The sequence below is a fragment of the Juglans microcarpa x Juglans regia genome, chromosome 4D (genome assembly GCF_004785595.1).
Source record: "Juglans microcarpa x Juglans regia isolate MS1-56 chromosome 4D, Jm3101_v1.0, whole genome shotgun sequence".
NCBI classification, from domain to species: Eukaryota; Viridiplantae; Streptophyta; class Magnoliopsida; order Fagales; family Juglandaceae; genus Juglans; species Juglans microcarpa x Juglans regia.
The window spans coordinates 2,516,628-2,541,128 of record NC_054600.1 but is presented as its reverse complement, the minus strand read 5'-3'; the positions used below and the strand labels follow the sequence as shown (position 1 = coordinate 2,541,128).

At 35.6% G+C, this 24,501-nt stretch overlaps 4 protein-coding genes, 1 long non-coding RNA gene and 2 other non-coding genes across 11 annotated transcripts; 2 read left to right on the top strand and 5 right to left on the bottom strand.

Annotated features, from left to right (window-relative positions):
* The first annotated feature begins 3,181 nt into the window (after positions 1-3,181).
* On the top strand, positions 3,182-5,291 carry LOC121261562 (60S ribosomal protein L22-3-like). Its single transcript, XM_041163987.1, has 3 exons — positions 3,182-3,331; positions 4,635-4,884; positions 5,001-5,291. Exons 2-3 carry the CDS (start codon positions 4,655-4,657, stop codon positions 5,143-5,145), a joined length of 375 nt encoding a protein of 124 aa, XP_041019921.1. The 5' UTR covers positions 3,182-3,331; positions 4,635-4,654; the 3' UTR covers positions 5,146-5,291.
* Positions 5,292-6,188: 897 nt separating this feature from the next.
* On the bottom strand, positions 6,189-11,323 carry LOC121261561 (26S proteasome regulatory subunit 6A homolog). Its single transcript, XM_041163985.1, is given in 11 exon segments — positions 6,189-6,479; positions 6,984-7,124; positions 7,218-7,337; positions 7,575-7,662; positions 7,767-7,885; positions 8,259-8,344; positions 8,347-8,449; positions 8,556-8,747; positions 9,893-10,000; positions 10,454-10,570; positions 11,066-11,323. Coding segments are annotated over 11 exon segments (1,269 nt in total). The 5' UTR covers positions 11,183-11,323; the 3' UTR covers positions 6,189-6,401.
* Positions 11,324-11,859: 536 nt separating this feature from the next.
* Positions 11,860-17,540, bottom strand: LOC121261560 (heparan-alpha-glucosaminide N-acetyltransferase). 2 transcript variants are annotated; one of them, XM_041163983.1, is made up of 14 exons: positions 17,275-17,539; positions 16,408-16,545; positions 16,228-16,309; positions 15,775-15,851; positions 15,552-15,667; positions 15,351-15,459; positions 14,233-14,349; positions 14,038-14,129; positions 13,322-13,388; positions 13,148-13,229; positions 12,973-13,064; positions 12,640-12,783; positions 12,018-12,174; positions 11,860-11,982 (listed from the first exon to the last, which is right to left on the bottom strand). In XM_041163983.1, exons 1-13 carry the CDS (start codon positions 17,404-17,406, stop codon positions 12,028-12,030), a joined length of 1,395 nt encoding a protein of 464 aa, XP_041019917.1. In that variant the 5' UTR covers positions 17,407-17,539; the 3' UTR covers positions 11,860-11,982; positions 12,018-12,027. The 2 variants fall into 2 exon arrangements, with proteins under 2 accessions (XP_041019917.1, XP_041019918.1); XM_041163984.1 differs by lacking the exons at positions 15,351-15,459; positions 15,552-15,667 and having other exon boundaries at positions 17,275-17,540.
* A 1,042-nt stretch (positions 17,541-18,582) lies between these two features.
* LOC121261558 lies at positions 18,583-23,047 on the bottom strand. 4 transcript variants are annotated; one of them, XR_005939928.1, is made up of 8 exons: positions 22,623-23,045; positions 22,455-22,498; positions 22,298-22,339; positions 21,688-21,785; positions 21,471-21,547; positions 20,541-20,639; positions 20,340-20,430; positions 18,583-18,948 (listed from the first exon to the last, which is right to left on the bottom strand). It is a non-coding gene; the product is annotated as an uncharacterized LOC121261558 (long non-coding RNA). The 4 variants fall into 4 exon arrangements; XR_005939927.1 differs by having other exon boundaries at positions 22,761-23,045; XR_005939925.1 differs by having other exon boundaries at positions 22,298-22,498; positions 22,623-23,047.
* LOC121261739 lies at positions 19,962-20,151 on the bottom strand. The gene has a single exon (XR_005939965.1). It is a non-coding gene; the product is annotated as a small nucleolar RNA snoR127 (small nucleolar RNA).
* Positions 21,062-21,180, bottom strand: LOC121261740. The gene has a single exon (XR_005939966.1). It is a non-coding gene; the product is annotated as a small nucleolar RNA snoR127 (small nucleolar RNA).
* A 46-nt stretch (positions 23,048-23,093) lies between the features above and the next one.
* On the top strand, positions 23,094-24,200 carry LOC121261557. Its single transcript, XM_041163982.1, has one exon. It carries the CDS (start codon positions 23,259-23,261, stop codon positions 23,871-23,873), a length of 615 nt encoding a protein of 204 aa, XP_041019916.1. The 5' UTR covers positions 23,094-23,258; the 3' UTR covers positions 23,874-24,200.
* The last annotated feature ends 301 nt before the right edge of the window (positions 24,201-24,501 follow it).

Sequence of the window (24,501 nt, the reverse complement as noted above, 5' to 3'; positions counted from 1 at the left end):
TTCCCTACTCTCCAAATTAAACCCTTATTTACAAGTTTTAAAAACCCCACAAACTTCTCCACATCATAGAAGGATTGTAGCCTAACTTGCATGCAACAAGTCCTATTTTTTATATTATTTTTTCTTTAATATATTTGCTGATAATGAGCTCGAGTTAGTCAATATCCTCCAACACTTTCTAAGCTCCCATCTTTCCCTCAACTCTTCCATTGGACTTTTTTCTCATTATGCTTCTGCCCTACCAAAATATGGTCATCAAAACAGAGATCTCATTACATAGTTTTTTTGGCAACTTGAAGACACTCATATGGTAAGTGGGGATTGCTTGGATGACAGTCTTTAGTAGAACTCACTTTATAGATTGAGATATAAATTGATTCTTCCAATTGTTTAATCTTTGTCATATCTTCTTTTTAATGCCTTTATGTGTTATACTTGGATCTCCCAACCATAGAGGGTAGACCCTAATATTTTTCACAGCTTCCACTCATTCTTGCTCCAATTGCCTCCAAAATCTGCTTCTTCACCTACACCTTTGAATTGCCACCGAAATAGATTGAAGTTTTTTGTTTGTTAAGACATTGGCCAGAGGCTCTTTCATACTTATCAATAATATTTTTTTTACACATTTCCAATCACCTAATGTAGTTGTACATAAAAGAATGTAGTCATTTGCAAACAAGAAGTAGTTTACCCTAGTCCCTCCTTAAGCAATTGTTGCTCCTCTGATATCTCCCTTACTTTCAGCCATTTATAAAGGTTGCTCAGACCTTTAAGACATAAGAGAAATAAGTATGGAGACAGAGGGTCATCCTGCCTTAATCTTCTAGAGGGGAAGATTTTCTCACTTGGCCTACCACTCACCAATACTGAGTATGATATAGTAGAGACAGTTCAAAATCAAATTGACCCATTTTTCACCAAAGCCCATCTTCCTCACTACAGCCTGCAAATAATTCTATTCCACTCGATCATATACCTTTGACATGTCAAGTTTTAGAGCCATACTTCATACATTTCCTCTTTGTCTATTTTTTATTGGGTGTAGCATCTCATAAGCCACCAGGATGTTATCAGAGATCAATATTTCAGGAATCAATGCACTTTATTGTTATGACATGATAGCTGAAAAAACACCCTTAAGTCTGCTTGCTAAAGTCTTTACTATTATTTTGTAAATGACATAACACAGACTGATTGGTTTATACTCATTCACTAGTTTAGGGGATTTGATTTTAGGAATTAAAGCAATAAAATTATAGTTGGTTGATTGAACCATACTCTCTCCCTGTAAAAAATTGAGAACATCATTACATACCTCATCACCTACCATGCTCCAGTATGTTTGGAAAAAAAAAAAGCCCCAAACCCATCAGGCCTAGGTGACTTGAAGGAGCCCATATGCTATACAACTACCCCAATTTCTCTTCTTGTGAGCTCCTCTCGTAAGTTCTCATTCATCTCCCTTGTCACCCGAGAGTCAAAAGACTTTAAACATGCATCAATTACTTACCCTGAAGGTGCACTGGAGGTAAAAACTTCTTCAAAATGTAGTCTAAAAGCTCTTGCTATATATTTATGTTCCTTCATAACTCTGGATTGTGAATCAGTAACTTGTCTGATCCTATTCTTTCTCCTCCTCTGAGTAGCACAAACATGACAATACTTAGTGTTATGATCCCCATGCTGAAACTAGTTTCTTTTAGCCATTTGCCTCCATTTTTTTATCTTCTTGCTCTAGGAGTAGACCCAATTCACCTTGTAATTTTTTTATTTCCTTACTATAATGGGCATCTTTTACTTTCTGTAACATTCTTAATTTTTATGTTTTCCTTCTTATCTCACCCTTACTATCTCTAGTCTTCTATCCGTGCCAACTAGTTGGAGCTACATTGCAGACCCTTAATGATCTTTGTATTCTCTCCGGGGGATTATTACAATCAACCATATCTAGCCATTCCTTCAACAGAACCTTGTCACATTCCTTATCTTTAATCCAATTAGTTTCAAACCTAAATAGCTTCTGTACACCTTTTTATTTCTTGTCTAAATTGAATTCGTTGTAAACAATAATGGCTTGTGATCTAAACATCTAGCAGGTAACACTTCCATTCAAACTTCTTTAAAAAAAAAGCTCTCTAGCAGTTATTTGCTACAACTCATCCAATCTTTCTTTTGTAAAAGTTTTAACACATTGTTTATTGCTCCATGTGAACTTGTTCTCCCTGTACCCTAAATCAAATAAACCATTATCTTCCAAAGCTTCTCTAAAGTAACTCATTTGAGCTTTCGAGGGAGAGACTTAAGGTTGCGTTTGGATGTTGAGTGAGTTGAGTTTTTTATGAATAGTAGTGAGTTGGGATGATAAAGTGAGTTTCGTAGGACCTGCCTAAGATGAGTTTAGATATATTTGAATGTTAAGATGAATTTATATGTATTTAGAAAAAATTAAAAAAAGTTATGGATTTTACGTGTAAATAGGTGTTGAGTTGAAAAATCTTGTGGATCTTATTTATAAAGAGATTTTGAGTTGAGTAATGTTTAGTGATTTGAGACTTGTGTATTTAGATATTGTTTAGATTTAAATTTAAACTCAATTCAGATAAGCTCAACTGCTTCATGTTCGAAACGAAGCCTTAGGATAGAAATAGTTGGGTTTGTTGAGAATGGTTTGTCGGTAAATTTGTAAGTTCATCATCACTATCATAGATTTATTACATCGCGAAGCTAATTATTGAAGCTAATCGGCCTAGACTAAAACTTAGATTTGATAACTTAAGAGAATTAAAAATTAAGTATTGACACGTTACTTTTCACAATACTCTGTACAATAATATTTTAGAAAGATAGATATTTTTGTAAAATATATTATAAAAGTAACTTAATTTTACAACTAGCCGCCCGTAGTTACTGCTAGGTGTGCCCCTAGGCTAAATCTCTTTTTTTTTTTTTTTTCTTTTCACATTTTTAAAAAATAAAAAAATACTAATATACTAATAATTATTTCTTTAACCAATAAACAAAAAATAAAAAAATAAAAAAATATCAATATAAGAATTGTCAAAATGAGAGAGTAAAATAAACGACATACTATTATTTTCTAATATGAAATATATTATAAAATATGTTTTGCGGGTGTATTGCTTTTTATTTTTTATTAAAGTTACATTTACATATTTACCATTCATTTGACATTTGTGCACAGAAAAAGAAGAGAAGAAAATTAAGAAACATCCGATAGTTTAGACTTTGGAGCCTCATTTTCATTTCAATTAGGGTTTTTCTCTAGCAGTCGCCGCGTGCTCCCTCGAGCTGTCCCCTCTGAACGCTGGTAATCTCTCTCTTCTCTCGCATTTCCCAGGCGCCTTTTTTTTTTCCTAATTTCTCTGGTTTTTCTGTTGTTTCTGTTTTTGCTTGTTTCAAATTGACTCTCCGTTATTTTTTCTTGTTTTAGATCGCCCTTTTTATACTGTTTCAAATCGACCAAATTTCTGTTTTTGCCTATATCTCTTATCGGCCATCGGTGCTGTTCCGTCGGCGCGACACCTAGAAATTTTACGTTCGGTAGAATGTTTGAGCCTCATACCGAACAGGGGTCGGCTGTTCACCCCTTGGGTTTCTCTATTTCTCTCCTTCTGTTTGGTTGCTGAGAAACGGAATGAATTAAGCAGAATTATGTTTGTAATCACATGGTTTATTTGTGGAAATTGAAGAAAAGCAATAGATAACCTATGACCGTATGCTTGTGTACTTTTTTGTATATTAGTGCACATTGAGAGAGACCAGACGGTTGTATTAGTTGATGTGTAGTTTAAGATCTTGATCTTCTCAGGATGGAACAGACGTAAATACGAAAAGTCAGGATATGCGTTTCCTTCTTTTCCTGGATTTTATCAGCAATCAACAGGGACCATATGTGATATGTCGTCTCACTCAATTGTTGTGTGTAGGTGGTCTTTTCAGGGTATTTTTTTGCTTTTTACAGGACTCCATTTTGTTTCTTGCATATGAATGTACTATGTTTGTATATACCATTTGTATGTATGTGAAGTGACTAATATGGAACAATTTAACAAGCTGAACGTATTTCCCCTTGTCTGTGTCTATATGTATATGCATCAGTGACATGTAATTGGTGGATAGATGTAACTGTGCAGTGTCAATAAGCTGACTTATTGACCCACCAAATACATCATTGATGTGGAAGCATGTCACATTCCACATAATCTAGCGTAAAATGTGTGTTCTTAATTTCATTATGATTGTCTTAGTCCCACAATGGGAACTGTGACAACCGGCTAATAAGTAGCAGAATTCTAATTTAAGTTGAGAGAAATAATATTTGCAGTCCTAAGGTGTGTAAGCCCTACACTCTCCTTTTAAAAAAAGTGGATGAATCTGGGACCAATATGAAAAAATCATTTTTTAAATGGTGGGCCCTACTATTTTTCAAAAGTAGTGCATTGGGCTTGCATATCGTAGGACTGAATCTAACATTACTCGTAAGTTAATGACCATTCTATACTCTTTTGCTGGGTTTGAGGGGTAAGCCAAGAATCAATGGTGTGCAGGTTGTCTTGTTTTCCAGTGAATCATTCCCAGAAGTTTGGTAAGCATTTTTTGTTCTTGTGTAGACTGCAGAGTATAATCAAAGATGAGTCGAGTGAATGCGCCAGGTCCCAAGGGGAAGAAGAAGGGAGCGACATTTACCATTGACTGTGCAAAGCCAGTGGAGGACAAGATCATGGACATTGCGTCGCTGGAGAAGTTCCTCCAAGAGAGGATCAAGGTTGGAGGCAAAGCTGGTGCCCTTGGTGACACTGTGACTGTCAGTCGTGAGAAGAGCAAGATAACAGTTACTTCTGACAGTAACTTCTCGAAGAGGTAATTGTTCCAGCTGTATATTTAATTTATACGTTAACATATATTTTCACTTATGATTTTCTTGATTGATGTTGATGTGGCTAATTTTCGCTATTATATCTGCATATGTGGTTCAGGTATCTGAAGTATCTTACTAAGAAGTACCTGAAGAAACACAACGTGCGGGATTGGCTCCGTGTGATAGCATCCAACAAAGATAGAAGTGTGTATGAACTTAGGTACTTCAACATTGCGGAAAACGAGGGGGAGGAGGAAGATTAAGAGTCTAGATTGGCCTGGTCATTAAGAACTTCCTTACTTTGTTTCCATTTGTAGCTTTTCATTTTTCGGTTTACCATGCTTTTTGTTTAAACGTATGGTTTTGACAATCTTGTTGCTTAAATTAGAGGTTTTGAAACATTCCAACATTTGGATCGGTGGTATAGGAACCCAGCTCTGTTTGGTGCTCTGCCCCATGGAACTTTTAGGAGACTACAGATTCTGCCTTTTTTTTTTTTTTTTTGTGCATTATTGAGCTGTTGTCGGAATCTTTATATCTAAGTCCCGGTTTGGATTGAAAACTTACTTCAACTCATTGTTAACTGTGGAAATTTCTTTCTTCCCTTTTTATTTGTGCTGTGGAAATTTCTTTCTTCCCTTTTTATTTGTGCTCTTATCGCTTTTCTGAAATTGGGCATTTCGTTGATAAATTGACTGATAGGGAACTTAAGAAATTGCCTTCCAATTTTCTGATCATTTGGGCCAGTTTTGAAGCGAAGCATTGCATCAGCAGAAAGAGTCAACTGATGACCATACTTCACCTCCTTTTCTACTAACCACTCACTTCGAAGAGCCACTTCACCTCCCTCTTTGGCACGCTCATGGCCACACTTCTTGTCGTCTCTTCTCCGCATCTACTTGGCTTTTGCCTCTCTTTGTTCATCTGCGTCAGGTTATTGCTAATCTTGTTCGGCTAAAGAGCATTATCATCTAGCATGAACGACGAAATCTGAACAATTGGAAACTCGAAATATAACTTAATAAATATTTTGAGTCTGTCTTTAAAATGGTTAGCGTTTGTAGTTTCGAATTTAGCGTCGAAGTGATCAAGAATCGTGCTTTAGATTTTTCAAAACGAAGGGGTATGGTCTTCCAGAACGCGTGTGTGTGTTTATAAGTATTTAATCTCTAACGTCCTCACGTGGAACAATATCAAAACTGGAATCATCTCATCCCTAGAAAGGCACGAAATGTGGTCTTCAAACCTGCAGTCTTTGGAGATGATCTTCAGAGACAAATCACGATATGTCAACGAAAGGCAAGAGTTTGAAGAAACTCAGGTCGAGGTCTTATAAAAAGACAAAATGTCATAGCCAATTACATTACATATTACAAAGAACGATTTTACCCCCTGAAGCAGTTCTGAGCTGCTAGCTCTGCTTTCTTCTTGGCCAAGCTTGAACAATATAATATTCCAGAGCACAGAATTTTGAAGACGTAAACTCGTGAAATTGAAACAAATCCTCCTAGTTTCCAGTCTAAGCATAGTAATTCAAGCTTGATTTCTTCTTTGCCTGAACCTGAATGATACCTTCATTAAAATCTTCATGGTTCACCTGAAATCAACCACATTCAACACCCTGATCAGTACTTGTCATCAAGGCATCTCAAATTGAAATTGATAAAACGATGCATGATGGCCTCTAGTACAAGACAATAGACAGAAAGCTACATCATTATTCAAAAGGACTGGCCCCTCATGATGATTGATAGATGCCTACAGGACAGAGAATTCGTGTACCCACTCCCTTTTTTTATGATTTGGGAACCACAGAGCCCCTTGGACTCACCCATGAAACCTAAACTCTTGAGGAGACTAGCACAGTAACCCACCGCCATGACCTCCCACTTAAATTGCAGTTTGATCCCAGGGAAAATCGAACCTGTGACATGGGGCTTATGCACACAGGTTCGCTCTTAACACTTGGGCTACCCACGGGTGGGTTCGTGTACCCCCCACTCCCACCCCTCAAAAGAAGGCCAAATTATCAGCAACCTTTCCCTTAATTGCTGAAGCAAATATAAAATTTTCAAATGTGTGACAGGGCAAAAATCCACACCTCAGTTGCATCACGCCGAAGGGCTAGCATGCCTGCCTCCACACAAACGGCTTTTAGTTGTGCCCCATTGAAATCATCGGTTGACCGAGCCAGTTCTTCAAAATTCACATCTGGATGAACATTCATCTTCCTTGAGTGGATCTAGTATATCAAGGACAATGATTCAATGAGAAACCTGTACAGAGCAATGATTTACACGAAATAGTCAAAATAAAGCACTCTTGAAACATTCACCTGCAAGATACGGGCTCTGGCTTCTTCAGTGGGATGTGGAAACTCAATTTTACGATCCAATCGACCAGAACGCATAAGTGCAGGATCCAAGATGTCAGCACGATTTGTAGCAGCTATGACCTAAGAATTGTATTTGAAATTGGTCAACTGATGGTACATAGTAGGCCAAGTACAATTATTATAGTGTACAACTTCATTGAGTCCCACAAGGTGAAGTTTTTAACTAACAATCTTCTTTCAAAAAAATTCAGAAACCGGAACAATATGCTCCAACTGATTCCAACACTTTCAGGTGCTCGGAGGGCAGCCATGCTATGAAACTTACGTAAATAATAATTCAAAAAGGCATAGAGAAACCTTAATCCGGTCATCACTACTAAAGCCATCGAGCTGATTAAGCAACTCTAACATCGTCCGCTGAACTTCCCTATCTCCACTCACTTCACTGCAGTCAAATACAAATATATTTTAATCACAAAAGCTGTTGATAATCAAGCTATTCTAACCCCAACCAAGAACACTGCCTTATGTAGACAAGGTACAGCATACCTATCAAAACGTTTTGTGCCAATGGCATCAATTTCATCTATAAAAATGATGCAGGGAGACTTCTCTTTTGCAAGCTGAAAGGCATCACGAACAAGTTTTGCTCCATCCCCAATGAACATCTTTATAAAAACCAAGTTCAGTTACTACATGTAAAGACCAGTTAAGAAGATAATGATGGACAAAACTTCTCCACATTCATTGCCGCATAACAATGCCATGACACGAAATAGTTTAATATATCATCCATAATAATCAGAGTTCAAGTACTTTCTGAGAGAGGCCAGTACCCAAATGCACTACAAAGATGATACAGATATCATCTCTATAATACAAGTATCAGGAGTTGGAATATATGCATCATAGGAAAATAATTAGTCAAATACAGCCAGAAATTGAAATCTGATAGGAGCAAATCAAGGGTTTTCCACAATTCATAATCACGAATCGGCCATAAGAATGAAGAAAGAAATAAGATGATAAAGTGTCTCCTACCTGGACTAGTTGTGGGCCTGCCAACTTCAGAAAAGTGGCATTTGTTTGAGCCGCACAAGCACGGGCCATTAGAGTCTTCCCAGTTCCGGGGGTCCATACAAGAGCACTCCCTTAGGAGGACGAACTCCTAATTTCTGAAATCGTTCCTTGTGTGTCATGGGCAAAACAATGGCCTCAACCAACTCTTGGATCTGTTGCAACAATAACAAAATTGAATTGCAAGTAATATACAGATGGGACAAAAAAATAAAGAAGAAGGATTTCTCATATGGATCATGCTGAGAGTCAGAAACTTGCCTGTTTCTCTAGCCCTCCAATGTCATTGTAATCTTCAGTTGGTTTTTCATCAACCTCCATAGCCTTTACTCGAGAATCATACTCAGATGGCAGTGTATCCAAGATCAAGTAACTATCTTTGTTCACTCCTACCAGATCACCAGGCTTTAACTTATCAGGGTCAACAAGCCCAACAACGGGAAGAAAGATAGTCTGCAGTCAAGTGGAATACAGATTATCGTTCTGTTGAAATGTGCAACAAAAATGCCATGCCCTTGCACTCTCCCTCCCCCAATAAAAAAAAAAGGCTTAAACATGAAATAAAATCATCTAATTGACATATGAGTCCAACTTCACATTCAACATCTGGGATCCAGCAAACTTGAAACAAAAAAAAAAAAAAAAAAAAAAAAAGTCTTAAACTTGTACAGTACAAAGCAACACAAAGCACAAATAATAACTAAGAAAAAAAAAAATAAGTTGCAGCAATTTTACTTTTAGAGGGAATCAGTTTCAGGAGTTTTTTTTTTTCCCCCTTCTGTCCTTTTCTTTTTAATAATGTAAACCCCCCAATGCAGCTTATGGAACACGACCCAACATAAAATACCCTAAGTTTGAAGAATATAAACTTGCATCCACCAACTAATTTTAAAACAACCACCCAAATCTTCGATAGACACTACATATTGCTTGCTCCCAAACATATCATCAATTTTTTTTAAACCTTATTGACAACTGTAAAATCATAATCAATGTAGAGATATTGGCAATAATTTTGGAACTTTTTTTATAAGTGGCAATAATTTTGGAAATAAAAGTCAGCTAGATGAAAACCCAAAATAAAACTTTGTGAACAAACACAGCACTAGTACAAAACGTACCATTACCGTGGCTGCCCAAGACTCAAAATAGTAAACAAGAGCCCTAACACTTGGCAGCTCAGGATTCGATATAGTTTTTTTGAAGATTTGTTTATAGGATTCAAAATAATAAACAAGAGTCCTAACACTAGTCAAGACCGCCGTTTGGTAGAAGTACTCGGTCAGCCTCATGGACTGGCCATATAAACTACAAAAAAATTAAATGCCATTGGAATTAAGTTTTTCAATCACATCCATGATAAATTACACCCAATCCAAAAAGAGAACAATAACTATTTACATGGACTTCTTGTAATCCATGATTCTTTGCCAAAAGAACTCATATTAGAAAAGACTGCTGGCAATTTAGCACAGACCAAAAGAAACAAAAAGTTGGAATCAAAGAAAACAACGTGCAAGTTGGAATAAAATAAAACAGTGTGCAAAACTCCTATTGAATCTACGGGTAAAATGGGATATAGCAATATGATAGCTCACCTGGCGAGTAGATGTTTTCAGCACAACACATTTTCCCTTTCTTTGTGAGTCAAGATCAATATTCGCACCATCTTCCTCAGCTTCATCTTCTGGGTTCATTTCCAAAATCTAAAATAAGTAGAAAACTGCAATTAGAGTCCAGCACAACAAGCAAAATAGCCATAATAGCTTAAGTCCAAACCCCCAAGTCCCCCATAAAGAGCCTAGTTCTGCAGCGCCCTCACAGATTAGGCATGAGATAACCAAATAAACTCAGATGCCATGTGCAAAGAATAATTGCGTTTAGATGTTGAAGTGAGTTGAGTTGAGTTGAGATGATAAAATATTGTTAGAATATTATTTTTTTAATATTATTATTATTTTGGGATTTGTAAAAGTTGAATTGTTTATTATATTTTGTGTTGGAATTTGAAAAAATTGTAATGATGAGTTGAGATGTGTTTAGTAACCAAACGTGCGATCAAAACACAGAGAAACAAACTGAGACCGCAATAAAGAACACAGAGACAAGAAAAAGACACTCAGCATAGGAATTAATCATGATAGAGTCCAACTATTTACCTCAACAATGTTGCCAACCAAGTAGGGCAATTGCTTATTGAGCTTAATCTTCTCCTGATTCTCCTTTATCTTCTCCTTGTACGAATCCAACTCCAAGTTTGATTTTGGCAACTCCTCCTTCAATCACAAAAGAAATCCACACCCCTCTATTTAATTGTTATTTCATAGAAATCCATATATACCAATTAAAAACTATAGCTTTCGAATCAATAATACGAAATGAAAAATAAAAAAGAATTAGCACCTGAGAATCAACAAATTCATAGAATAGCAAAATGGATCGCGTCCTTATGTAGAAAAGTACATAGAAAACAACTTATTTTACACAAAGCGTTAGATGAAAACACCAATAATGGAAAAAATTCGCTCCCAAAACAAATTTACAAGGCACAATAAAAGAAATAAAGATTCATGCAAAATCAAGAACCGATTAAAAAAAGCCATTACAAAAAAAAAAAAAAATGGAAATTCTTTATTTTCAATAATCGGTAATAGAAATCATAAAGATTCTTATGCACAAGCAGAAAAATTTCACACAATAACTTACAGCTACAGATAGAAACCCTAGCTCGTTCAAATATAATACATATTTATATATGGGGGGGGGGGGACCTTGAGGATGCGGATCTTGTTGTCGAGGAGACGAGACGCTCGGACGACGTCGTCCGTAGTCATGGAAGCGAGTTGATCGTCCTCGAAGCTCGTATCTTCTACCATAGCAGTTGCCATTGGAAGTCGATGATTTCAGAGAGGAAGAGAAATTCGAAGGGAGAGGGAGGGAGGAAAAGAGCAAATAATAAGAAGCGCAGTGTCTACACTTGCTTGCTGCTCTTCCTTTGCTACTTATTCCCCAAGAAAATGCATAAGGCCTCCCTCTTCATCTTCTCCTATTTTTATTTCTGCCTTTTTCTTTTCCATTAGAACTGGCCCACTCTGACATTCCTCGTGGATTATATATATCTTTTAAAAATATTATTTACAGTCGTAAAATATTTTAACTTAATATATTCTTTTTAAAAAAATTATATAAAAAATTATATTTTTAATAATAAATCTCTCTTTTTTTTCAAAGAGAGTGCACGAACACTACAGAACTGTATCTACTCATTCACACCTAACAAAATACTTACATGATATATTTAGATTTAGATTTAAATTTAAAAGATAAATTATAAATTTAAATCTTATCAATCAAATCTTACTATTTAAGTGATGTGAATAATATGTTCAACATACCAACTTGAAAATATAATAAATGTGAAAGAATTCAGATACTAGTTTTGTATGATATATTATTTTTTCTTATTCCTCAACTTTTGATCGAGTTTGCTCGTTAGAAAACTCCTTTTTTCAAGGAAAAATCCTAAAATTATATGTAGTATTATTATTTTTATTTACATCATGAGATAATATATAAAAGATGAGGTAATTATTACAATACTTATTCGTCCCAGTAAAGATAAATTCATGGCTTCGTCACTGGTAAAGGGCAATGACAATGTGAGTGGAAAACAAGGCAAGAACAAGCAGCCTAAGTTCAATATAGTTGGAATTAGCTACCAACATTACAGTATTTAGAGTTTCCAATAAATGCCTAGTCGATGCAAAATGCCTGCAACAATACCCCAAAACATTATCTCTGCAAAGAGCACGTAGAGTAGAATGCCAACTCTCTTGGAATTCCATACTTTAATGAAAATGTGTTTCTGAATCCAATATACCTGTCATAGGTTAAAACCCAGGAAAGATTAAGAAAAAAAAAGGATATAAGACAAGGAAAACAATTGTTAAAGAAAAAACCTTGTGATGTGCCCCATGTCCCTTTACTGTTTTTTATTAAAAAAATTCATTTTTTTTTTCTAATTTTATAATATTTTCAAATATTTTGGCATGTATTTACTAGTTTTGTTTCTTTCAAATTTTCTGAGATTTTTATATTTTATCCAGGGTATTTCTGTCAAATTTTTATGGAGGGAGTAGATTACAATTTGATAGTTTGGGAGTTGATTGTCAAAATTGATAGTTTGGCGTGCTTAAAGAGTGGGTGTAGTTTGAAAGAATTTGTGTATTTCAAAAAAAGAAAAATTATAATATCATTTTTAGAGGCAATTATGTGACAGGAAAAAGTGGGGCTGTTGGTGGACAGAGTTGAGGTAAAATGCAAAAACAAGAGAAGATGATTATACCAGTGTATTATGGGGATCATCATAATACCACCCATTAATGAATCCAGCAAAGATGCCTTCGGCTGCCATAACATAGACGAACATAGCATTCATGCCAATCCATTCCAGTGGCAAAAATAGGTATCTTAACCCCCAGATATCAACCTGGTATCAGAGCATAGGATTAGATCAAACCTGATAAAATTCATTGAACCTCACATACCCAAAAATTAGATATTCTTCAACTGATGAGAAGTTCAACCAAGCCTTAATTCCAACAAAAAGGGTCCATACTCAAAGTATAAAATCGGTGATACGGAGCAGAGATAAGATGTTTGTAACAAAAAAACGTACAATAATGTAGAAAGCCGAGAAGACCAAAGCTGCTGCTCCTGATGTTACACAAACATAGCTGAATGTATACAACTGTTTATTCAGAGGAATTGCTGCACAGGGGAGGAAACATTAGAAAGCAACAAATTAATAGATAGTAAGCAAATTTGCTCATACTTGAACATTCAGTTCAGACCATCGGTGAAATGAAGGGTAATTCCTAAAATAAGGAGAGCAAAACCCATCAGACTCCAGTGCTTCAGCCTATCTGGATGACCCTGACATAATTGGGAAAAAAGGGGGAAAAATCAGTTACATGAGCCGGTTCAGTGTAAGTTGGGCATAAATCGAGTGAAATCATAAACCTAACCTCAAAATGTACAAGCACGTGTCCAAAATGCAATCCAATGATTGTGGACAGAATAGAAGATATTGAGCTGCAATTAGACAAAATATCCAAACATGGAAAAGCTACAGAGATAAATTTTCAAGGTTCACAAATCCACCACATCAGTACTTGGAGCACATTCATCATAGACTTCCCATCATTGCCAATTGGAGCATTCATGAGATTCATGCTTAAGAACATGACTCTCTGGGTGTAAGAAGTGAGTAAATTGCTGCAATCAAGTGGTTAAAAGGTTAAGCTTGCCTCTTAGAGTAAGGGAAGCCTTCTCAAGTATATTTTTAACTTTTTAAGGAATACAAATAAGTTCTCATCTTCTCCAATTCCTCTCTCTTTTTTTTTTTTTCTTTTTAAATTTGTGTAGATATAATGTGTTATTATATTAAACTTTTCTTTCATTCTTAGCACTGTCATTCACAAACTAGTTTGGCATAGGATAGCTGAAAATCAGTTAGACAACCAAAATTCACAGTAATTCTCACTACAAAGGATAGCTGAAAATCAATTAGACAACCAAAATTCACAGTAATTCTCACTATGTCACTAATCTAATGTCCTATGTCATTAGATTATTTGGAAAAAAAAGATAGAACTGTTTACCCACCAATTAGAATCTAGACTCGAGGCATGAGTTCCAATGTTCATCAAAATGAAATGAATTACTAATGATTTTAACAGACCTTAAAACTCCTTCCGGTTCAAAAGGAGCATAGCACCATGAAGGAGCATCACTTCTGAAAGGCCCTTCATATGGGGAGTTATCAGTGCAAGCCTGCAGAGCTTTAACTTGGAGAAGATTAATTGAAAATGCCACCGCCCAAACAAGTGGTCTAAAATTGATAATTTAATGTGTAGAAGTGAGAACAGCTGCACACCTTAGATCTCTTCCAAGCTGGATGTTGATACATGTGATTGAGTCCTAGCACCAGTCTGTCGATATATCCTACTGCATTACAAGGAGGATCCAGTTTCCCACTCATGCCACAGGCTACCTAAAATAAATAGAATATACCCGTTTATCAAGATCTGATCATTTGTTTCCTAAAAAATTTTCAACCATGGTACTTGGTTCCATTGCAGAAAGTGGGAACCATTAAAGGGCCAAATGTAGTCATTTAAAGTGATAAATGCTAGGGGTGGGCAGCAAGGCCCCACACCCCGCTGCCCCGCCCCCGCCCCCGCCCCCGTCAGCCCCGCCCCGCATCTAGGGCCCCTAGCGGGGGCGGGTGGCGGGGCGGGGTTAACCCCGCCCCGCTCCCGCTTACATTTATATATATTATATATATGTAAACATAAATATATATTTATATATTACAATTTGTTAGACTTGTTCACAAAATATGCACTAACAAATTTAAAAACTACATAATTTAAAAACTAATACACTACAATTTACACAAAATATGCACTAGAAAATTTAAAAATTACATAGTTTTTAAATTATAGTTATATTTACAAAATTTAAATTTATAATTTGGGTCCAAAAATGTATTTTTAATTACTTTTGGACTTAGAAATAATTTTTAAACCAAGTAAAATGTAGTGTTTTTTTTTTAAGTAGACGGAAGCGGGGCGGATATGGGGCAGGGGTGGGGTTTTCACCCCTGTCCCCCGCCCCCGAAAGTAGATGGAAGCAGGGTAGATTGGGGCAGGGTGTAGGGAAGGGGTGGCCCAGCCCCGTAGGGAGCGGGTCGCACCCCTAATAAATGCTCCTCTCATCCCAAAACTGGTTCTAATTATGACAAGAGGTTAAGCCTTCTTCAAGATTAGTCATATTGTGCTATTCAAATCAGAACACAAGTATTTCACATTATCAACCCTTCCATGTCCAAATGCTCCCAAGTAAATAATTTGATACCAAAGACTATAGACAGTCTGTTACTAGTATTGGTCTGTCATTGACATCTCCAACTATACACAAAAACAATAGCAATGTCATTTAACAAGAAGTGGATGATTTAAAAGAATGAGATCAAAGGAAGCCAAGGCTTACTGTCATCTCAACAGTACTATTTCTGTTCAGGACAGTGAATTTCCAATCAGGAACGTATGTCCCATAAATTACAGCCAAGTACACAATAAGAACGCTTGCTGCCACCAGCCTGAAAATTAGAACAGAGAAAATTTTTATATTTGCCTTTATTATGAAATTTTTCTCATGAATTTAAGACAAAAAACACTTCCACAATATTACCAGTGCCAATAGTACAACTTGAATACAGAGAACCAGCTGGACGCTGGATCCTTGCGTTGGGCATCTGTTGAAAAGATTTCCACCAGTGCCACTACCAAATATGCAAGAGCAATTCTCTAGAAAGGGTGGTAATAATTACTGCCAACATTCATCATTGATAGACCTAATATTGTTTTGATAAGTAATAGACCTACTATTGATGACTGATATCTTTATTACCTACCTGGAGAATTCCACACCACCTTATTTTTTTCATGTCGACACCATATGTTAGCTTGTCGGGAGCATGTGAAAAACCTCCTTCATAAATGAAACCAAGTTAACATTAGAGTGATTTCTGGAGCCTTAATTTTGTTCCTTTTTAATTTATTTTCCTTCTTATTCCAAGAGTGCACTACAGAAAACGTATCACGTTATTCTGCATAAAAAAGAGAACTTCGATAAAAGTCTTGCCTGTTCTATCTCAGTACTTCCTTTTGTTTTTCCGCCTATATGAATAACATATTGTTGTTTTGCTTAATGAATGGCAGTTGAGGACACATGCACAGTTAGTAAGCTGCATAATGTCTCAATCTTACCCCATTGTCATTGCACGTTTTATTCAAAATAATATACATAAAGCGGTTGCAGGACTTGATAATACCACGACAGGAAAAAATCAACACCAAGAACTGACCTTGCAATAGGAGACCCCAAAAGAGAAGCTTCAAAGTCCTAAAAATCACCTTTCTTATGGCCATTGGCCGACTTGGTATTCTCTGGACGATAAATCAACAATACTTGAATGCATACGAATAATCATATACTCCCAATAAATCTTCTTCTCAAGTTGAACAGAAACTGTACATAAACCAACCTTGAGAGCAAGTGCAATGGCCATCCCCACAATGAACAAAAAGAACGGCATCACAAAGTCAGCAAGATTGCAACCATTCCATGGTGCGTGCCCAATCATAGGCCACTCTCCTCCGGCATCATCCACCAGAATCATCAACTACAATATACATGATAAACATAAAAGCCAAATAGAAATCACGAGTCTTTAATACATATCAACCAAATTTTAAGTAGACTTTATGAACCGACATCCGAAGTGAACAAAAATGCCACCAATAAAATATTGAAATATCATCCAAATTAGATCAGTAACACCTGTGGTGGTCTTTTTGTTTTTTTTTCCCCCCCTTTCAAAGGGAAGCTAACGAACCTTAACTTAAAAGAGAGAAGGGAAACTTTCAAAAATTAATAATAAAAAAAATCTTATACTACCACTCCATTATCAAACATCTTTGGAGTCACCAAAAAACAACTTTTTACTACATGTCCAGGATCATGTTGGGACCATTAACTTTTACATAATATATTAGTTTATAATGAAGATGACATAATAATTCTCCATTCAAATTAAGAAAAATAGTCCTAAAAAAATTGTAGGAAAAAATAGAGAAGGAAATAGTGACCATTCGTGTCACATGCATGACTCACGATCATGGTGGCCCACAAAAGTTACTGAAAAAAAAAAGAACTTTTTCAGTGGATGATAATCTTGCTTGTGACAGTAATATCGTCAAAACTGGTAATAAAATACTGAGAATAATCGAAATAAGAACTTGTAATCGGATATGGTGGTGTTTGTGCTCCTGCACTCACTCACTCACTCAATTCACAAAAATATCAGGGAAACTAATTAAAAAAATATGAAAAACAAAATATAAACTATTACGGCAACGGTGAGGCCTCGGAAGATGTCCAGGGAAGCAACGCGCTTTGGTTTCGGTAATTTTTGGTCCGGAATATCGGGATCCGGCACAGTGAGCTGGTGCTGGTGAGTGTTATCGGCTTTGATTTCGGCCATTCGTTTTTTGAGCTTTTCTGCTCGGTTCAACAGTGAAGATGCTCTCAGACTCCAACACCAACAGTGAACGTACAATCCATTGACTGATGCGTCTGGTCGCCGTCGGGATAAATCTCCGAGAATTTTGTTGTCTTCTTCTAAGTGTAACAACAGATGCTAATAATTTTTTGAGTAATTCTATATATAATGTAAAGTGCGCAAATATTACGTTTTAAAAAAGAAATTTATTATTAAGAAATTATTATTATTTTATGTAGATTTTATATTTTATTTATTTTTTAAAAAAATTATCTGACAATTATATAATTGACGATTATAAATATTCTTTTTTAATTGTTTTTAGATGATAATGTATGCTAGTAATAGACTCTCTATTATTGACAGCTGACACATTATTTTCTTTATTCTTGGAGAAATATTTTAGTTGAATTATTACACGTTTTCTAAAACAAAAACAATTAATATTATGATACTTGTCTAAAAAGAGACAAGTATAGCCAAAGGCATGTGTGGCGATTGGCATAATTTCTAATTTTTAAAATGGACGTATGAAATTTTAAGAGTGTGTTTGGATGTTGAAGTAAGTTGAGTTGAATTGAGTTAAGATGATAAAATATTATTAGAATATTATTTTTTAATATTATTATTATTTTAAGATTTGAAAAAGTTGAATTATTTATCATATTTTATATTAGAATTTGAAAAAGTTATAATAATAAATTGAGATGAATTGAGAGTAATTCAAGATCCAAATAAAGCCTAAATCTTCCGCTCTCAAATAAAAACAAAATACAAGTATGGTGCATGAGAATTTTTTGATTAGTTAATTTTGTGATATTTCAAAATAAAATAAATCTATTTCAAGATCATTATTTTTTTATTACTATTTACAGATTTCAATGCCCAAACGTAGGCTAATACTATGTTTTTTTATTGTGAAAAAACCAACCTATCAAAAAGCTTATAAAAAGAAAAAAACTATCATGCGTACCAATTCTTACCACTCTACTGGATTGCTCGGGAAAAAATAAAATTATTTTTTAATTTTAGTTAATGATTAAAGAAGTGATTTTAAATGTATTAGTATATATTTTTTTATTTTTTAAAAATATTTAAAAAATATGAATAGAAAAATAAAAATAAAAAATTACAAAAGCAAGTAACGGTAACAATGAGCGGTGCTACTCTGCCGCGTACTACTCAAGCGGCAGAGTAGCACCGCAATTATAAAAATGTTGTATTGCTTCAAAAGCCTACAGCAGGAGGTGGAGACAATATGACTATGGTCTTGGCCATCTGAAGTTTGAAGAAGTTGATAATTGAAGGGTCATTGATACTAAAAACATATAACATTAATATTAGCATTTTTAAAAATCACCGTGCTGATTTTTTCCAAGCTTTCTAGCCGAAGGTAAGGGGCAACTGGTAAAGCATGCATGCATGCATAGTCGTGTTGTTGGAATTGCTACTGCTGCTAGTATCAGTCTTCAGTGCAGGTAAAACTCGTGTGATGATAGTTGGTTCCTCCAAGATGCAACAAACCTTGTATAGTAAGCAATTCTAATGGAAATTAGAACATCAAAACAAACTCTAATAAACAAATAGAAATTAGAGGTATCATTGAAGTCTTGAGAATGGAATTGAGTACATAGCTTCTGGATATTTGGGCCAGCTATATTATGCAGGTCAAACTGTACAATAATTTGAAGCTATCACAGAAGTGAATCGATTTAGAAAGTTGAAACTAATTTTAATGTTTTTTTCAATAATGCTAAGTTCCTATAATGTAAATAAATAAATAAATAAATAAATAAATAAAACACTGTATACAGGGCAAAACAGAGACGAGACCTCATTAATAACACAAGCAAATTAAAAACTCATTTACTTGTTCATTTATCCCACATCATATTTCCTATTTCACAGCACAGCCAAATTCCAGAGCTACGAAAATGCCACAATAGGTTCCTCCAAGATGCAACCTTCTCCACTAATTAAGTATACTACTTGTTGATACAACATAGAAACTTCAATACAGTTTTATCTTTTCATCTCCAACATAGAAACTAACTTAAGCTTCGGAAGTGCAACGGACCCCGAGGTCCCTCTTATTCACTGTGCAGGTCATTACCCGTGTACTGCTAGTGCTGAGTTGCCCAGGTCCGCGAAATACAACATCAATACTACTGTAGACTAAAAGGAATGCCAAAAGGCTAGAAGATGGCTAGAGGTAAATCTGAAATCTGAGCCTAACTGCATGATAGATGGTTACCAGCAAGATACTATATAACATGTTGCAACTAACAAAAAGCAAATAATTAAAGTAGCATCCAAAGATTCACTGTCTTCTATATGAAAAGCTAGAGCAAGATTATGATTGGCACAAGGCTCAATTTATACTTGCACTCTTTTCTCCACCAAGTAACCCATAATACAGAAGGGATTCAGGAGGAGGAAGGCTGTCTTTGATGCATAGCCTTGTATTATTGATTAATAAAAAAACAGAAAACAAAAAATGAAATGAAAAATGTTTGAAAAAATGAAAAGGGAAGAACTCTGGTCAGGACCAACCAATCCCTATTTTGACGTCACAGCAATATGCTTCGACAGAAGGCATCTTGTCCAATGCTTGATCAAGAGTACGTACGAGACCCAGTGTGCCTCTACAATACCAAGTACAAGCTTTGAAGACAATGCCTTATGGAGCACATCAATATCTGATTTGGCTAAGCAACATCATCCCAGAGACAACAAGGAGCAATTAACAGGTTAAAATATTGCCCATAAAAAAAGGAAGTATCAAAATATTAAAAGAAGCAGACAAATAACATGCAGAAGGGGAAAAAAGTTCTGTTTAGATTTTCTCAGGTTTAGATTTTCTCCGGTTACAAATGAATTTATGAGAGAGAGAGAGAGAGAGAGAGAGAGAATACCTCATATCTGGACTCTCAGACAATTGTATTCCAACGAATGACATTCTGGCATCACCAAAACCTATCTCCATCGAACATCATCTTAACCATCCTTAAGTGCAATAATGAATAATAAAGATTGCAAATTTTAATTACAGAAAAAAAAATTAAAAAAAAAAGAAAACAGAAGAAGCTAGATAATTTTTTTCAGAAGATAATCACCTTTGAGGTACATATGACTTCTACACGATGGATATTCGTCCTTGAATTGCAATCCACCAAATGCCCATTGTAAGTCTCCCCATTGTTCAGCTGCACAAGCTACCAACCATAAAAGTAAGAGTTAGAAAAATATCATCTTCAATGTGAATTTGGATGAAACTTGACCTAACTGGCTTCTTATGACAATAAAGGTATGCCAAGATGCCAAGTTAGCATCGAAAGATTCTCCATCTTCTGTGTGAAAAACTGTATCAAGATTATGCTTGGCAAAGGCCCAATTTATTCTTGCACTCTTTTCTCCACTGAATCACCCATAGTACAGAAGGGATTTGGGAGGAAGAAGGCTGCCTTCGATGTATATCCTTGCATTATTGATCAATAAAACAAAAACAGAAAACAGAAAAAGAAAGCAAAAAACGAAACAAAAAATGAAAAGGGACAAAATCTGGTCAGAACAACCAATCCCTATTTTGAGGTCACATTAATGTGCTTCTACAAAAGGCATATTGTCTAATACTTGGTCAGGAGTATAAAAGAGATCCAGTGTGCCTACTGCCTCTACAATAACAAGTACAAGCTTTGAAGGCAATGCCTTATGGACCATATCAATATCTGATTTTGCTAAGCTACATCATTCCAGAGAGAACAAGGAAAAGTCAAAATGTTAATATATCTAAAGAAGCAGACAAGTAATTTTGAAGACAACACCTTATGGGGCATATCAATATCTGATTCGGGCAAGCTACATCATTCCAGAGAGAACAAGGAACAGTAAAAGATGTTAAAAGATTGCCCACAATAATAGCATGTCAAAAGATTCAAAGAAGCAGACAAATAAGAAACAGAAGGGGAAAAAGTTATAGACTATGAATCGGGTTTAGATTTCTTCAGGTTAAAAATGAATTTATATGAGAGAGAGAGAGAGAGTACCTCATCTCTGGAGTCGTTTCTGGACTCGACACTTAATTGTATTCCCATGTACGAGACACTCTGGCGTGCTCCAAAACCTATCTCCATCATACATCATGTTAACCATCCTTAAGTGCAATGATGAATCCTAAAGATCGTAAATTTTAATTACGGAAAAAGTAAAATTAAAAAAAAAAAAAAAAAAGGGAGCTACAGAAATTTTTTGGAAAATAATCACCTTTGATGTATATATACTTTTCCAAGATGGATATTCATCTATGTGTCACATTTCATCAAATGGCCATTGCAAGTCTCCCCATTTTCCAGCCCCACGAGCTACCGACCATAAAGTTAATAGTTAGAAAAATATAATCTTCCATATAAATTTGGATGAAACTTATGACTTAACTGGCTTCTCATGACAACAAAGTCATGCCAAGATACCAAGTTAGCATCAGAAAACACCTTCCTATGCTGTTTACAGGAACAGTCAAGGAAATGCAGCGACTATACAAATTTGAACCGAAAAACAGCAAAGTTTTCAGATTTTGATAACTGAGCTAATTATTAGTTAATCTTTTTTTTTTTGGAGAAATAACACTTTTCATACTTTGGGTCGGGTTCGAAACCGACCAGAGATTTAGAAAGTTATACCCGAATGACGTCTAAATGCAACTTTGTAAAGCATAGGCTGACGAACTCAAACCATAGCTGGAAACAAAGATTTGTTTGTTTAACACATATGACAGAATTTACAAACTTAACTTCTTCCCTCTTCTTATATTTCTTAGAAACGAAGCAGCTAGAATATGAAACATAAATCAAATCCACGGAGGGAAATCACTCACCATAGGATGCCCTTGCGCGCTCTGAAGTAAGGAAAGAGGAAGCTGAGACCAAAACCAGAAAAATTAAAAAACAGGGTCATAATTCTTAAAGCAACACAAGAAGAAAGAATCAGTACCAAACAATAACCCTAAAATCTCAGTAAACTGAGCTGCATACCATTTCTGATTTAGGAAAACCCAGAAATTATATGGACCTGCTGCCTGCAAAAATATCACCATAAGAAGCAACCCAGAGAAAAGTATACAGTAAAAAAACGAATGGAAATAACCCGTTACGTTGCAAATAAAATGTAGGAAAAAAAATGGCGACTTACGAGTCTCATACTATTCCCTGTTTGGCAAGGAAGAAAAATTGTAAACAACCAAAAAATAAAGTCAAATATCTTTTGAACCATGACTATTTGAAAGCATAAGACGACATTTGAGTTTGAAATTATCTCAGTTACAGAGTTATAGTGGCAACATGGAAACTGTTGGGGACATGAAGACGAGAATTGGGAGACTAGTCACTAGAGAGTATGCTGCATCTTTCTTCCTCCAATTTTTTCAGAACTTATTTTAGAAATACATTACATTTTAAATGGAAATAGATATTGAAAAAGGAAAGTGTCTATACTTCTAATTTTATACTACGTGTCCGTTATTAAAATATGAAAATTTTAAAATTTGAATTCAAAATTTGAATTACATATAATGCTACTAATAAAATTTAAAAATATTAAAAAAAAAACATTTTTAAGTGAAGAAAATAATTATAATTACGTTACTCTTTTTCATCTGCCTACTTGTCACTTGATTGCCACTCGCTGCCCACTGCCAATTACCAAAAGCCCATGGGAAAGGATTGCATTACTGCATTTCCTCTAAGGAAAGCTCACTGCATTCTCAATAATTCCCCCAAACAAAGTTCAAACTTCAAACAGCTTCGACGAATCTCCAACAAAAGCGAAAGGAGAGCACAATGCAGCAGCAAACTCTTTACTTCAAAACACATCAGTCCTCCAATGGATTTCTTCTTTCGTACCCAATTGCTATAATGCCTACATCTCTTTACAATACTGCCATTTTTGCACCAAAATTATTTTTCACTCGCTCTCCGATTTTGGCTTCCCATCCAACACGGATACAGAACCCAATTATCTGTGCAAGAAAGACCGACAAGCTAGTCATATATGCGAGAAAAAACAAAAGGAGGAATGGATCTCAAATATCAAAGAAGTTACTGTTTGGTTTGATAGCAATCATGGCCTCAAAAACCAAGATCTTACCACAGCCCTTAGATTTGGTTGTTGGGGAAATCGGCCATGTAGATGGGAATGGAGTGGCCGTGTGGTTTTGGAAATTGTTTGGAGGAGGAGGCTTTGACGGGCGGAGAAGGAATAACAAGAGAAAATCAATGCTCCTTGTGTTCTTTGTGATTTGCGGTTTGGCTTTCTTGTTTGGGAAAGAGTTGGAGCGCAATGTGCTTTGTGGCTTTTCGGTTTTGGGGCTACTTGGGGTTCTTTCGATTCAGTGGTTGGGAAAGAGGAAAACCAAAGATTGGGTTTTGGGGCTTTGTCTTGGGGAGCTTTGGTAGGCTTGGGGTTAAGGAGGGGGGAGATGCAAAAATGGGTTGAACGGCTCAGGGTTTGTTCCCCAATAATGGTGGTTGGAAGAAGAAGGGGAAGAAAGTAAATATGGGAGAGCACGGTGTTTTCACTATAAAACAAAGATTCAGATATCGATTATTTTTTCTTTTCTCGAGTGTCATTGTTCAATCTTTTTTTTTTTCCTTCTTATCAATGCAAAGATTATTCTTTTAATTCTTCATGAATTTTTTCCTTGATTCAATATTTATATGTACCTGTTGTTTGTAGTCCGATCAGTAGCTGTCAATTTGAACATACTTGGCACGCTGCATTAAGTTGATTATCTTGAAATGTGGATTAGCACCTGAACTTTTCTCTAGGCCGCAATTGGAGTCCCAAGTGGGTTCTTCTACGGCACACTAGGTGTTTGTTACTTGGTTATATCAAGCTCTTGAATCTGCAGAGGGAAATAGCCCCAAAGACCTTACAGTCTTATACGTGATATCTTTTTGCTCAACAAAGAAGCGCATAAAGAAACTCTACAACTCCAAGTCTCAATCTTCTCTTTGTCAGATCAATTATCTAAGTTGTTATAATTCCCGAAAGCGTGTTGGTGAGTATCCAAATTTAGGTGCT